Source organism: Aquarana catesbeiana, linkage group LG10 (assembly GCF_042186555.1).
Source record: "Aquarana catesbeiana isolate 2022-GZ linkage group LG10, ASM4218655v1, whole genome shotgun sequence".
NCBI classification, from domain to species: domain Eukaryota; kingdom Metazoa; phylum Chordata; class Amphibia; order Anura; family Ranidae; genus Aquarana; species Aquarana catesbeiana.
Genome location: NC_133333.1, coordinates 85,640,805 through 85,653,265, shown reverse-complemented (window position 1 = coordinate 85,653,265; position 12,461 = coordinate 85,640,805). Strand labels below are relative to the sequence as shown.

The window sequence follows — 12,461 nt, the reverse complement described above, 5'->3', positions numbered from 1 at the left end:
CCCTTAGACAGACCAGCTGAAGCACTGCATGGCATATTTTAGCTTGACTCGTTGAATAGCCCCTTGGACATTTAGGGGGTACTGGTGGTTCATAGGACAATTCAGCAGAAAGGTGCATTGAGGAGGAGGAGGAGGGTGTGGAGCTCACAGATCTCACATCATCACCACCAGCTGTATGGAGACGTGGCGGCTAAATAAGGTCCAGCACTGAGCCAAGTCCTGTATCCTTCCTAGTTGCAAGCAGAATTACCCAGTGTGCTGTGAACAAAACATATCATCCCTCAACAAAGTTGCTGGACCATGTGTCAGCAGAAATGTGGATCTTGCTACTGAATGCCTTGCCCAACGATGCCAAAACATTGCCTTCCACGTGCTGGTACAGAGCTTGAATGGCCTTACATAGAAAGAAATAGCGACTGGGAACCTGCCATTGTGGTACAGCACATTCTGCAAATTCACGGAAGGGGGTAATCCACCAGATGGAAAGGCAGGAGTTGTAAACCCTGCAATTTGATAAAGCTAGAATTTAGGCGCTGGGCATGTGGGTGGCAGGATGTCAGAAACCATGAACCAGACCGAGACAGAAGTACAGTAAAAACACACCTGTTTATTAATAAAAATGAAAAGATAAATAGAGTAAGCGTAGTCAAAGCATAGCCAGAGTCCAGTAACCGGATTGAGTAGTCAGCCAAGCAAAGGTTCAGTAACCAGATCGGGTAATCAGCCAAGCCAGAGTTCAGTAACCAGATCGAGCAGTCAGCCAGGCCAGAAGTCAGGGTCAGGGATCCAAGTAGAGGAACAGCAAGCAGTATAAGGAGACAGAAGGGATGTCAGCAAAGCCAGGCTTTAAACAGGAACGCAGGAGATGGTTTCTTGTGATGTGACCAATGCGAAGGCAGGAATGAAGTGAGCTGGAGATCTTTAAGTAGGCGGGACTGATGAGCAGATCCACAACAGCTGGTTAACTGTGGAGAGAGATGAGAGCTGGCAATTAGCCGACAGCTGAGCGGCCAGCTCAGAGAAGGAAGGGCTGAGCCAGCCCTGACAATGGAAGAGTATTTTTTTTTCGCTGCAGCAGCTGGGGCAGAGAAATTTGCCTGCCATACTCTACATCTGGTGGTGTGCTGCTGGCAGATTTGTTGCACGGACCTGTGACACCCTTTCCTATATCATCATCCCTGTCAGTGGAAGCTGCTGAGAGGTCATCATGATATATAGTGGGGGTAGAGATGAATGGTGGGGAGTGAGGAGAAGAAGTGTGTCCCTTTTGTGTGGCTTTCAGGTGCTCAGGAGTGGTGAGAGGTTAATTGCCTTGTCAAGCATGTGGTACCCAAATTGCTGATGTTTTTGCCATGCTTGATCTGCTTGTGGAAGAGAGTGCAAATTGCAACAGTGCAATCGGCTGCACGTGTGCTAAAAAGGCCCACACAGCTGAGCTCAGGGAAGTGGGCCAGGCGATAAGAGCTCTACCATCTGATGGATTAGGGTTATTATACACTACGCTATACTCACAAAACACTGACACTACACTAACAGTACACTGACACTCTACACTAACACCCACAAGCTTGCTGAGCCCTGCTCTATCTCCAACTTTGAACTGCAAAAGGTTCTGTGAGAAGGAACCTTTTATAGTGTGGGGTGGGACTATGAGCACTGAGCCATGATTGGGCAAAGTCATCATGACTTTGTCAAATCGTGGCTCTCACAGTGCTTCAGCCAATCAGGGCTGTTACAATGTACTGGTCAGCACGCAGTGCATTGTGGGGCACTCTCCCGCCAAGCGCCCTGCAAATTCGGGTGTTCTGCGCCCCAAACAGTTGATGCATGGCCCAAACAGCTCGTCCAACACTACCTAGTGTACTCATCTGTCGACAGAAGGCCAAGCTAGTGAGACTCATGCCTGAGGCTGGGAGCAGAGACCCAGAGGCAGGATGCGGACCTGATGTGGATGTAACTGATTGATTTTTCTATGGATGTGGGATCCCTTGAAGACTGCCTATGCTGAATGACTATCCTATTCCTCCTCAATCTTAATGATGCTAGCTTCCAACAATATTTTTGGTTTAGGGCACCACCACCACTGCCTAAGGCCCAATTTTTCTGTCCCTGTTTAACATGGGCATGTAATTACAATTTTTGATCCAATATTTCACAGCAGGGCCCTTTCCTGTGCCCAACAAGAGTATCTGTGAGGGGTTACAGTGTTGTGCCACCATCACCACCACCACCACCACCAAAGGCCCAATTTTTCTGCCCCCGTTTAACAGGGGCATGTAATTACGATTTCTAAAATATAGTATTTCACAGCAGGGCCCGTTCCTGCGCTTACCAAGAGTAACTGTGAGGGCTTACAGTGTTCTGGTACCACCAACACCTAAGGCCCAATTTTCTGCAGAGTATATAGGGCAGGCCGTATAGTATATATACTTCTGTTCAGAGTATATAGTGCCTGGGGGCCACCCACACCATTTTTTTTTTACATGTGGGTTCCCCTTAATATCCATACCAGACCCAAAGGGCCTGGTAATGGGCTGGGGGGGCGGGGTAACCCATGCCATTTTTCTCAATGATTTTCATCTATATTGCCGGGACCCGACAATATATTACAGCCGCAAGCAGTTTTCAATTACTTTTTTTCCTTTAGAAATGTCATTTTGCTGTGGTATTGTTCTAAACACGGGAAACACTGCACCACTTTACAGTCATACTATAGACACCCCCCAAGCACGATATTTAAAGGAATATTTAATTTTTATTGTTTCACTTTAAGCATTATTAAAATCACTGCTCTCCGAAAAAATGGCTGTTTTTAAAACTTTTTTTCTGCATTGATACATGTCCCCTGGGGCAGGACCTGGGTCCCCAAACAATTTTTATGGCAAAAAATTGCATATAAGCCTTTAAAATTAGCACTTTTGATTTTTCATGTTCGTATCCCATAGACTTTAACGGTGTTCATGTGCTCGAACAAACTTTTTGCATGTTCGCATGTTCTGCTGCAAACCGAACCTGGGGGTGTTCGGCTCATCCCATATTCTTAACCTTGTTCAAGGTTTTTTAAGGCAGTTACTTGAATATCCTCTTAGGAGTGATTTATTCCCCAGTGCATTTGCCTGGGTTTGAAAGTCAAGCACACTGGAGCATATCCGACGGAGCCTCAGATACTGACTCAAAGGGATACCGCATAGTAGTGGTTTAGGGTAAAAGCTTTCTGCATGAAGCGGGGTGTTACCTGCCGTGGGTTACGGTCCAAAGTTGTTCCAAAAGATCCATCATCCTTTTTCATGACTTGAATATCCAAGAATGTAATTTTTTGCAGGTTATACTCCATTATGAATTTTAGATTGAATTTGTTTTGTTCAAGATCATGCTCAAATTCCTCAAGCAATCAAGTGGTACCAGTCCAAAATATTATGGCGTCATCAATCTGATTACAGATATTCCATGTTCATAGACTCTATACTATTATGATATCAGTATATTGATTACGTCATAATGTTTTGAACTGGTACCACTTCATTGCTTGAGGAATTTATGCAGGCTCTTGAACAAAACAAATTCATGATGGAGCATAACCAGCAAAAAATTACAAATTCAACTTAAAATTCACCCATCTCTAATTGCAACATATGTTTAAGCTGGCCAAATGCATCAAAGTAATCCCTCAATGGCCAGTCCCTACTCTGCTCTGCAAAATGCAAATGGGGTGCTGTGAAGTGGCTCTGCAGCTTACGCATGTATTTGCAAATGTGTGCAAACTAAACCCCTGTTTATAATGCATACTGTTAAACAGGCTAATTTGGTTGGTTTCAGGCTGGTAGATGAATTGAGCTGTGAATTTTCTTTGATTTTGTTTGACACGTGCTGCTTGCTGCAAGGCCAGTTATAGTTGGGGGCAGTGGCTATTTTTTGTACTGTTGGAATACTGGTGAGGGGGTACATTTGTTTGACATGTATATAATCCATCAGGTGCTAGAGGAGTGTGAACACTAAACATTCTGAATAAACTCTCTGCACAATGCATACCCTTTTTAGCAAATTTTTCCAAAAAAGAAAAACAGGGATTTTTTGTTCACATGTATTTTAACATATGTTTAAGCTGGCCAACTGCATCAAAGTAATCCCTCAGTGGCCAGTCCCTACTCTGCTCTGTAAACATGGGTCAGACAGACAAAAGTTGTAGGGGAGCTACAAGATTCAGGTCTGGCCACTGACCTGCAATGCAATACAATAGAAGTAAGATATACCTGCGCTCAAATCCCAATTGCTTCAACATGTAAATAATCCATCAAGTGCTAAAGGGATGTGACCACATGTTAACACTAAAAATTCTGGATGAACTGTCTTCACATTGCTATATACCCTTTCTAGCAAACTTTGCGGGGAAAAAAACAGAGATTTTTTGTACTGAGGTGTTAGGCTGGGAGGGGACATCTGTACAGCGGAGTCTGTACCGAGGTGTTAGGCTTGGAGGGGGTCTGCACATAGGGGGTTAGACTGGGAGGGGGTCTTTGCTCAGGGTTGTCTGTGCTGCAGGCTTAGGTTTGGAGGAGGCATCTATACTGGTGTGCTCTGTTCTGAGAAGTTAGGCTTGGGGGGAGGGGGTGAAGCTGTATGGAAGATTAAGGCTGAGAGAGGGCACTGTTACTGGGGGGAGGGGAGCTTTAGTAAAGAGTTAAACAGGGAAGGGTTGTCTGTACTAAGGGGGTCTGTAATAGGGGGTGTCTATACTGGGGGTGTTCATACTGAGGAGCTAGACTGGGAGGGGGTATCTGTCTGGGGAGGGGTCTGTACTGAAGGGTTACATTGGGAGGGGTATCTTTACTGGGGGGGTCGGTATTAAAGGGTTAGGCTGGGAGGGGGGATTGTACTGGATGTGTCTGCAATGAGGAGTTGACTGCAAGGGAGGTCTGTACTGTAGAAGTCTGCACTGAAAGGTTAGGCTGGGGTGGGGGGTTCTGTACTGGGGAGGTTTGTACTGAGGGGTTAGGCTGAGAGGATCTGTATGGGGGTGTCTGTACTGAAGGGCTAGGCTGGGAGGGGGGCTTCTGTATAGGGTGTCTGTATTAGTGGAGAGGACTGTACTGAGGGTTTAATCTGGAAGAGGGGTCTGGGGGGGTTCTATTGGGGGGTATCTGTACCGGGGGATTGTACTGGAAAGTATCTGTACTGCGGGGTTAGGATGGTAGGAGGGGGCTGTACTGGGGGAGTCTGTAATGAGGGGTAAGGCTTGGAGTCGGACTTAACTTCGGGTGGCTGTACTTAGGGGTTAGGTTAGGGGCGTCTGTACTGGAGGTGTCTGTATTGATGGATTAGGCTAGGAGGGAAGCTGTACTGGGGTGTATTTACTGGGGGTGTTTGTATTGAAGGGTTAGGCTGGAAAGGTGCGTCTGTACTGGGGGGTCTTTACTGAAGAGTTAGACTGGGAAGGGCTTCTGTACTAGTGATGACAGTATACTGTATATCGCACTGTAATTTGAGAAAAATTAGTGCAACATAAAGTTTATGTTTAGCACAAAACACATTAGTATACGTGACAGATAAAAATGAAAGCAAATGTCCAGATTACTTTTTGGCACAGTCGTTTACAGTATGCGTTATCTAAAGTACCCAGGTAATAGAAAGGTCCAGTTCAGAGGCCACTTCTTCTTTCCATAAGTCCTGAAAATTGCCCGTGTTCTACTGTTTATAAATCTAAAGCATGTTGTTTTTAATATATCAATAGCAGACAGCACCAACAGTACATATACAGCAGTACTGTAAGGGCTTCCATTCTCATGACCATGGAGATTACTTGCTACTTCTACCAAGCTGACATCCACAGTCCTTTGGTTAGATGTAAGTCAATCTCTTCTGTGGGCATTGGTCATGGTTTGTTTTTGCGCACTCCCCCCAGCACTCATGAATGGTTATTTCCAGTAACATACAAGTAATGTATCTACAATGATCATATTTCATTATTTCAATGACCTTCCTTACATTATAACATTTGCCACAAATGGTGAAAAATACAGAAGGTGTACACAGCTTACAATGAAAAGTTGAGATCATTTTTATTGTAAGTGACTATATTTTTAGAGCACACAATGTACAGCTGGTTAAGTGGAGTTCACTACCAGAAGTTTCTGCATGTATGAGTTGAGCCACTTCTGTCTCTCCATTGCAGTGAGCATTTTGCTCTTCTCTCTGAAGGCAGCATCATCAGCCACCACAATGCTCCTTTTATCCAGCTCTTCATTTGCAGGCCACGGAGGAAGCCATCTCTGGTCAGATATTGCACTTTTGATTTCATCGTCATCTGGCAATACCTTTTTGGCTATCTCATTAGAGCCAAACAGAATCTGCCTGGCGATGGGCTGCAGGAGTAACTTTCTGGCTCTCTCTTCAGTGGGTTCATCAGGGAGAATATTCGATGTTAACATTTTAAGACTCCAGTTGTGTAATGATATAGAAGGGAGCTGCTGTTTCCAGGAGTCTGGCCCAGACATAAAGGTGTTTTTCTGTTTATTATTTATTGACTGGTCAGAAAGATCGCTTCTCCAAAGTCTAGAAGAACAAAATAATACAAGGCATAATTCACATTTGTGGTTACCATACAGGAATAGTTTTTTTATGTACGAAATAATATAAGAAAAAAAGATGTGATATACTGTATGTATGGTGTATTAGATGATATGGCTAATCATACTGAGCTGGCTAATCATACTGATGGGAATTTTACAGTGACAATGATAAATGCTGCTTCTACACATGCTTGTCAATACATCTACGTTTATTTTAATGTGAGAAATGTGTCGTTTTTATTGCATGAGGTTGGTGTGCTGCTCTTCTGCTTTGTTTTCTAGTATACTTATGAAATATTGAATATGAATATTTTCTATTCTCTTTTGTGGGTGTAAATTTACGCTTTGCAATTTTATCTCTGAATGTATCCTCACCTGCTTACAGCAATGAAAAGCTTAAGTTGTATAGGCAAACCTTTTTTGATTTGGAAAGAGTAAGGAACCCCTGTCAAGTTTTTATTGCTTATATTTATATTAGCAACAACCAATTGTCTCTCTGGAGATACTGGGGTTGACATACTAAAGGCAAACAGGCTGCTCATTTCGCAAAGGGACTTTAATTTTGTAATGCCACATACACACGATCGGATTTTCCGTCGGAAAAAACTTGGATGGTTTTTCTGACGGAATTCCGCTCAAGCTTGGCTTGCATACACACGGTCACACAAAAGTTCTCTGAACTTTCGACCGTCAAGAATGCGGTGACGTACAAACACTACGACGAGCTGAGAAAATGAAGATCAATGCTTCCGAACATGTGTCGAATTGTTTCCGAGCATGCGTAGGAATTTTGCGCGTCAGAATTGGTACAGACGATCGAAAAATTGAGAACCTGCTCTCAATCTTTTGCTGGCGGGATTTCCGCCAGCAAAAGTCCGATGGAGCATACACACAGTCGGAATTTCCGACCAAAAGCTCACATCAGACTTTTGCTGGCGGAAAATCCGATCATGTGTACGCGGCATAAGAGAATTTTCCTTTTAGTCTAGTGAATGAGGTGAAACTCTGCTGCAAAGTGAAACATTCAGTAGTTAAAAAAAATCTAAGGTCGAAGCGACCCTCCTGGATAGGATCCCACGACATCTGGAAATGTGGAAACCGTGGGTGGATCATTTCCTTCCTCCACAATTTGACCCCAAGCTCCTGGAACCCTAAGATGACGAGCCTAATCTCTCACTTTAGTTGGTCCCTTGTCCTGTAGCGGAACAGACGCCTCTCTCCCCCTCCCCCTTTGCTTTTTCCCTTACACTCTTCTTTCCCGCTTTCTATTTTCTCCTTTTTTCTTTTTTTCTTTATCTTTTCCTCCTTGATGTCTCTCATCTCTTTCCTTTGATGTTATCTAAGGATATGTGGCAGGGGCCTCCTAGGGTACTCCTCTGAGACCCCCTCTGCAATCATTACTCTTCTTTGTAAATACTTGTGCCATAACTGCCTGTGCCATGCGCGTCAGATGGGAGTTTATTCTCCCCTACGTTTCCTTTATCAGTGTTGTAATGTTATCATCTGGTTAACATGTACGAAGACACCGGCTCATTGTTCTATTTTGTCATTGTCTCTCATGCTATGTTTGTTATTACCTATCTACCTAAAATAAATAAAATATTGAACAAGAAAAAAAAATCTAAGGATTGTGTTGAAATAAAAGCAATTAGTATCTGTTTGATAATCCTGAAGGTAAGTATGTACACTTTGCAATTTGTGTCTGATGCAACAAGAGTTAAAGTGGTATTAATCCCAAAGCAAACATTTATTATATTCCAGTTTAACAGTTCTCAGGTGTGATGGCTGCATTACTTTTCTTTTTAGTGCTTTCTTTCTTTTGTTTTACCTTGTGATCCAACAGAACAATCTGTCCTGAAAATGTAGCAGTTAGAAGGCTGAGACAAATCATTTACTACTGACAGGGGTGTTTGCAATGATTATCTTTTATGTATTTATGTAATACCTTTATCCATAAAACAACAAAGCCTTTGCTGCAACTGCTTACAAAGTGTTAGCTGGAGTTTGGTTTCAGTCTGTTAGTGTATCTAAATTTGCTAGTACATCTAACATTCCCCTCCCCACAAGACTGACAGTGCTGCTGTTTAAAGGTGCCCCTGTGCGCTTTCATTCAGAGTGGGGGCACTCTAACACGGGAGATGTGTTACTGGCCAGATCACCAGAAAACTGAGGGTTTTGGGTTTAATATGGCTTTAAACAATCTCATTTTCTCCTTTCAATAAAAATCACACCCACATGCAGTTCATGCAGAAATCATCTTACATTCATTGGTTAGGCAAATATTTTTGCTTTTGCTTACAATTAATGTTTTTCCAATCCCTGGTTTCTTGATGCACTGGTGATGTAACCCTGGCCTCACAGCTTCATTTCGGAAAGTTTCTGTCACATGTTTTAGGAGGAAGACCCAGAGCTCTGGGCAGAGTTCTGGGAACTGAAGGGAGATGGATTCATCTGCCCTTAGAGAAAATGGCAATTGTGAAAGGAAAAAGGAGGAAGAGCAAAATGAGGCATGCAAAAAATAAAAAACAAACAACAAAAGATTTAATCCAGCGCTGGGGGGGGGGGGGGGGGGGGGGGGGGGGTAATGGCTACAAACCACTTGAGGCTTACCTCAGAAAAGTCAAAAAAGTCTATACTTTACACAGTTTGTGTAAAAAGATTTATTGTAAAATCAAAGGATTCCAAGAATGGAAAGGGTTAAAACATGGCTGACAGGCAATCAATGTTAAACATCATGCTAGGTGTTGAACCTTAATCTCACCCAAACCTCGGCAGACTGACTTAAGCATATCAAGGCTGGTGCTGTGTGCGACCAAAAGGTGTGTAGGTGCCAGATGTCGCATGGGCATCCACCCAAAGGAAGGGATGATAGACCACTGGTAGAACCCGTAGGGGTCAGTAATGTAGAGAGGCCCCCAATGGACCGGACATAGGACTCCAAACTGCCAGATAGTGCAGCTGGTGTGGTCGGGTGGCACTCTGGATGTGACATCACCAACACAGCGCGATGTTGAACCGACTCATAGTTACATAGTTACATAGTTACATAGTAGGTGAGGTTGAAAAAAAACACAAGTCCATCAAGTCCAACCTATGTATGTAATTATGTGTCAGTATTACATTACATATCCCTGTATGTTGCGGTCATTCAGGTGATTATCTAATAGTTTCTTGAAGCTATCAGTGCTCCCCGCTGAGACCACCGCCTGTGGAAGGGAATTCCACATCCTTGCCGCTCTAATGCCCCATACACACGGTCGGATTTTCTGATGGAAAATGTCCGATCGGAGCGTGTTGTCGGAAATTCCGACCGTGTGTGGGCTCCATCGGACATTTTCCATCGGATTTTCCGACACACAAAGTTGGAGAGCAGGAGATAAAATTTTCTGACAACAAAATCCGTTGTCGGAAATTTCGATCGTGTGTACACAAATCCGACGGACAAAGTGCCACGCATGCTCAGAATAAATAAAGAGATGAAAGCTATTGGCCACTGCCCCGTTTATAGTCCCGACGTACATGTTTTACATCACCGCGTTTAAAACGATCGGATGTTCCGACAACTTTGTGTGACCGTGTGTATGCAAGACAAGTTTGAGCCAACATCCGTCGGAAAAAATCCTAGGATTTTGTTGTCCGAATGTCCGAACAAAGTCAGACTGTGTGTACGGGGCATTACAGTAAAGAACCCTCTATATCGCAACAATGCTTGGGATGGAACAAAGGTGCAGTTGTAGAGCAGATGGAAAGATGTCAGCAAGCTGACACATTATCAGGACTACAGCCTGCTGACAGCTTTCCATCTGCTCTACAGCTGCACCTTTGTTCCATCCCAAGCCTTGTTGCGGTAAGTTGGTTCAACATCGTGCTGTGTTGGTGACATGACACATCCAGTGCGCCACTCGACCAAACCAGCTGCACCATTTGGCGGTTTGGAGTCCTATGTCCGGTCCACTGGGGGCCTCTCTACCTCACTGACCCTTGCAGGTTTTACCAGTGGTCAGTCATCCCTTCCATTTGGTGGATGCCCATCTGGCACCTACACACCTTTTGGTCGCCCCCTGCACCGGCCTTGATATGCCTGAGTCAGCCTGCCGAGGTTTTGTTTGAGGTTCAACACCTAGCATGATGTTTAACATTGATTACCTGTCGGCCATGTTTTAACCCTTTCCATTCTTGGAATCCTTTGACTTTGATTTTACAATAAATCTTTTTACGCAAACGTGTAAAGCATAGACATTTTTATGACTTTTCTGAGGTATGCCTCAAGTGTTTTGTAGACATCTCCCCCCCAGCGCTGGATTACGAGGAATTTTTCTGTTGTTTGTTCTTTTGCACAACACTATCCAGGGCTATCTTTAATATTGATTGGACCTTGGGTAAAATTTTCTTGGGCCCCCCCCCATGCAATTTTGCTCTTTACCTGCTCTGAGACATACAATAAATAGCAGCTAGACACAAAATCAGTTTACTGTATCAGATCAGGCAGCAGCGATTGTGCTTGGTTGCCAGAGGTTACAGCATATCATTACCGCTTACTGACTGGTTGCTAGAGGTTACAACACACATTACGGCTCACTGATTAGTTGCTAGAGGTTACAGCACATGATTTCTGCTTGTTGATTGGTTGCTAGAGATTACTGTACAGTAATACTGCTCACTGATTGGTTGCTAGAGGTTACAGCACATCATCTCCTCACTGCCTGCAAACCATGGACTGGGGAGGTGAGCGGACCCATCAATAGACAGAAAACTCCTAGGGATCCTAGAACTCTTGGGATCAGTGGCAGGGCTGGGGGGAGGGTGTGATCAATGGCAATGCTGTTTTTTTTACCGACTACCAATAAAAAGAGGAGTTTCAACACTGGCCACCAATGTAATAGGGGTTTACACTGACCACTAATGTAATAGAATCATTCACAGTAACCACCAATATAAAGAGGGATTTACACTGACCACTCATGTAAGGGGAACATTCACACTGGCCACTTGTGTGAATGAAAGGTTTCTACACCAAGCCCCAATGTAATGAGAAGATTTACACTGACCAGTGAGCACCAATGTAACAGACATTCAGACTGTGTTCACATTTGTGTGTGTCGGGAACGCATGCAAAATCGCATTCCTGACACCACAGAAACATGCTACCCTTTAGCAGATACACAGCTGGGTCATCAATTATTAATGACACCCTCACGCATCTGCTGACATGTACTGTGGCCCTGTGAGATTTTGAAAAAGGGTTAAGGACTTTCTTCCGCATTTCTAGCACATAGAGCAGGCCATTGAAATGAATGGGCTGCCCTACATGCTACCTTTATCTTTGTCCACCCTGTCAGTACACCTTTGCATCCTAAAACCCCTGCTAACCTCTGCACCTAAAACCTCCCCCATCCTCTCCACTCCAACCCCCCCCTTTTAACTCTACCTTCCTCCTCTGCTAATCTTTGCACCCACCTTCCTTAGCTCTATACATCCCCACCTTGCTCACCTGTGCACCCCAAACTGTAATTCTTTCTCTGCCTACCTCTGCACACCCCACACTACCCCCCCACCGCCAATTTGCTTACCTTTGCAGAAAAGGCGGATGTTATGCTTAATGACCACAGTTGTAGGCAGGACTTTCAAGCATGCCCCTTCACCTATACTGCCCACTGGGGAGGCAATGGTGGATATGACCTCAGGGGGGCATGATATACATATGAATGCCGCCTATATTTACATATCAATGCCACCGGCCACCGCTATTTACATATGAATGTTGCCGCTATTTACATATGAATGATGGTTATTTACATGTAAACACAGGGTCTGCGGGTGAGTCTTCCGTGCAAAAGAATAGGGCAGAGCTGGGCAGCATTAGTAGCAGCACTTCACACTGAGATATTGGGACAC

At 44.1% G+C, this 12,461-nt stretch overlaps 1 protein-coding gene across 1 annotated transcript in view; it reads right to left on the bottom strand.

Annotated features, from left to right (window-relative positions):
• Window positions 1-587: 587 nt before the first annotated feature.
• PTH2 (parathyroid hormone 2) overlaps window positions 588-12,461 on the bottom strand; it is a 37,614-nt gene continuing 25,740 nt past the window's right edge. The window contains exon 3 of the mRNA XM_073602353.1: window positions 588-6,549. Coding sequence (XP_073458454.1) covers window positions 6,102-6,549 — 448 coding nt within the window. The 3' untranslated portion in view covers window positions 588-6,101. The remainder of the gene's footprint in view (window positions 6,550-12,461) is intronic.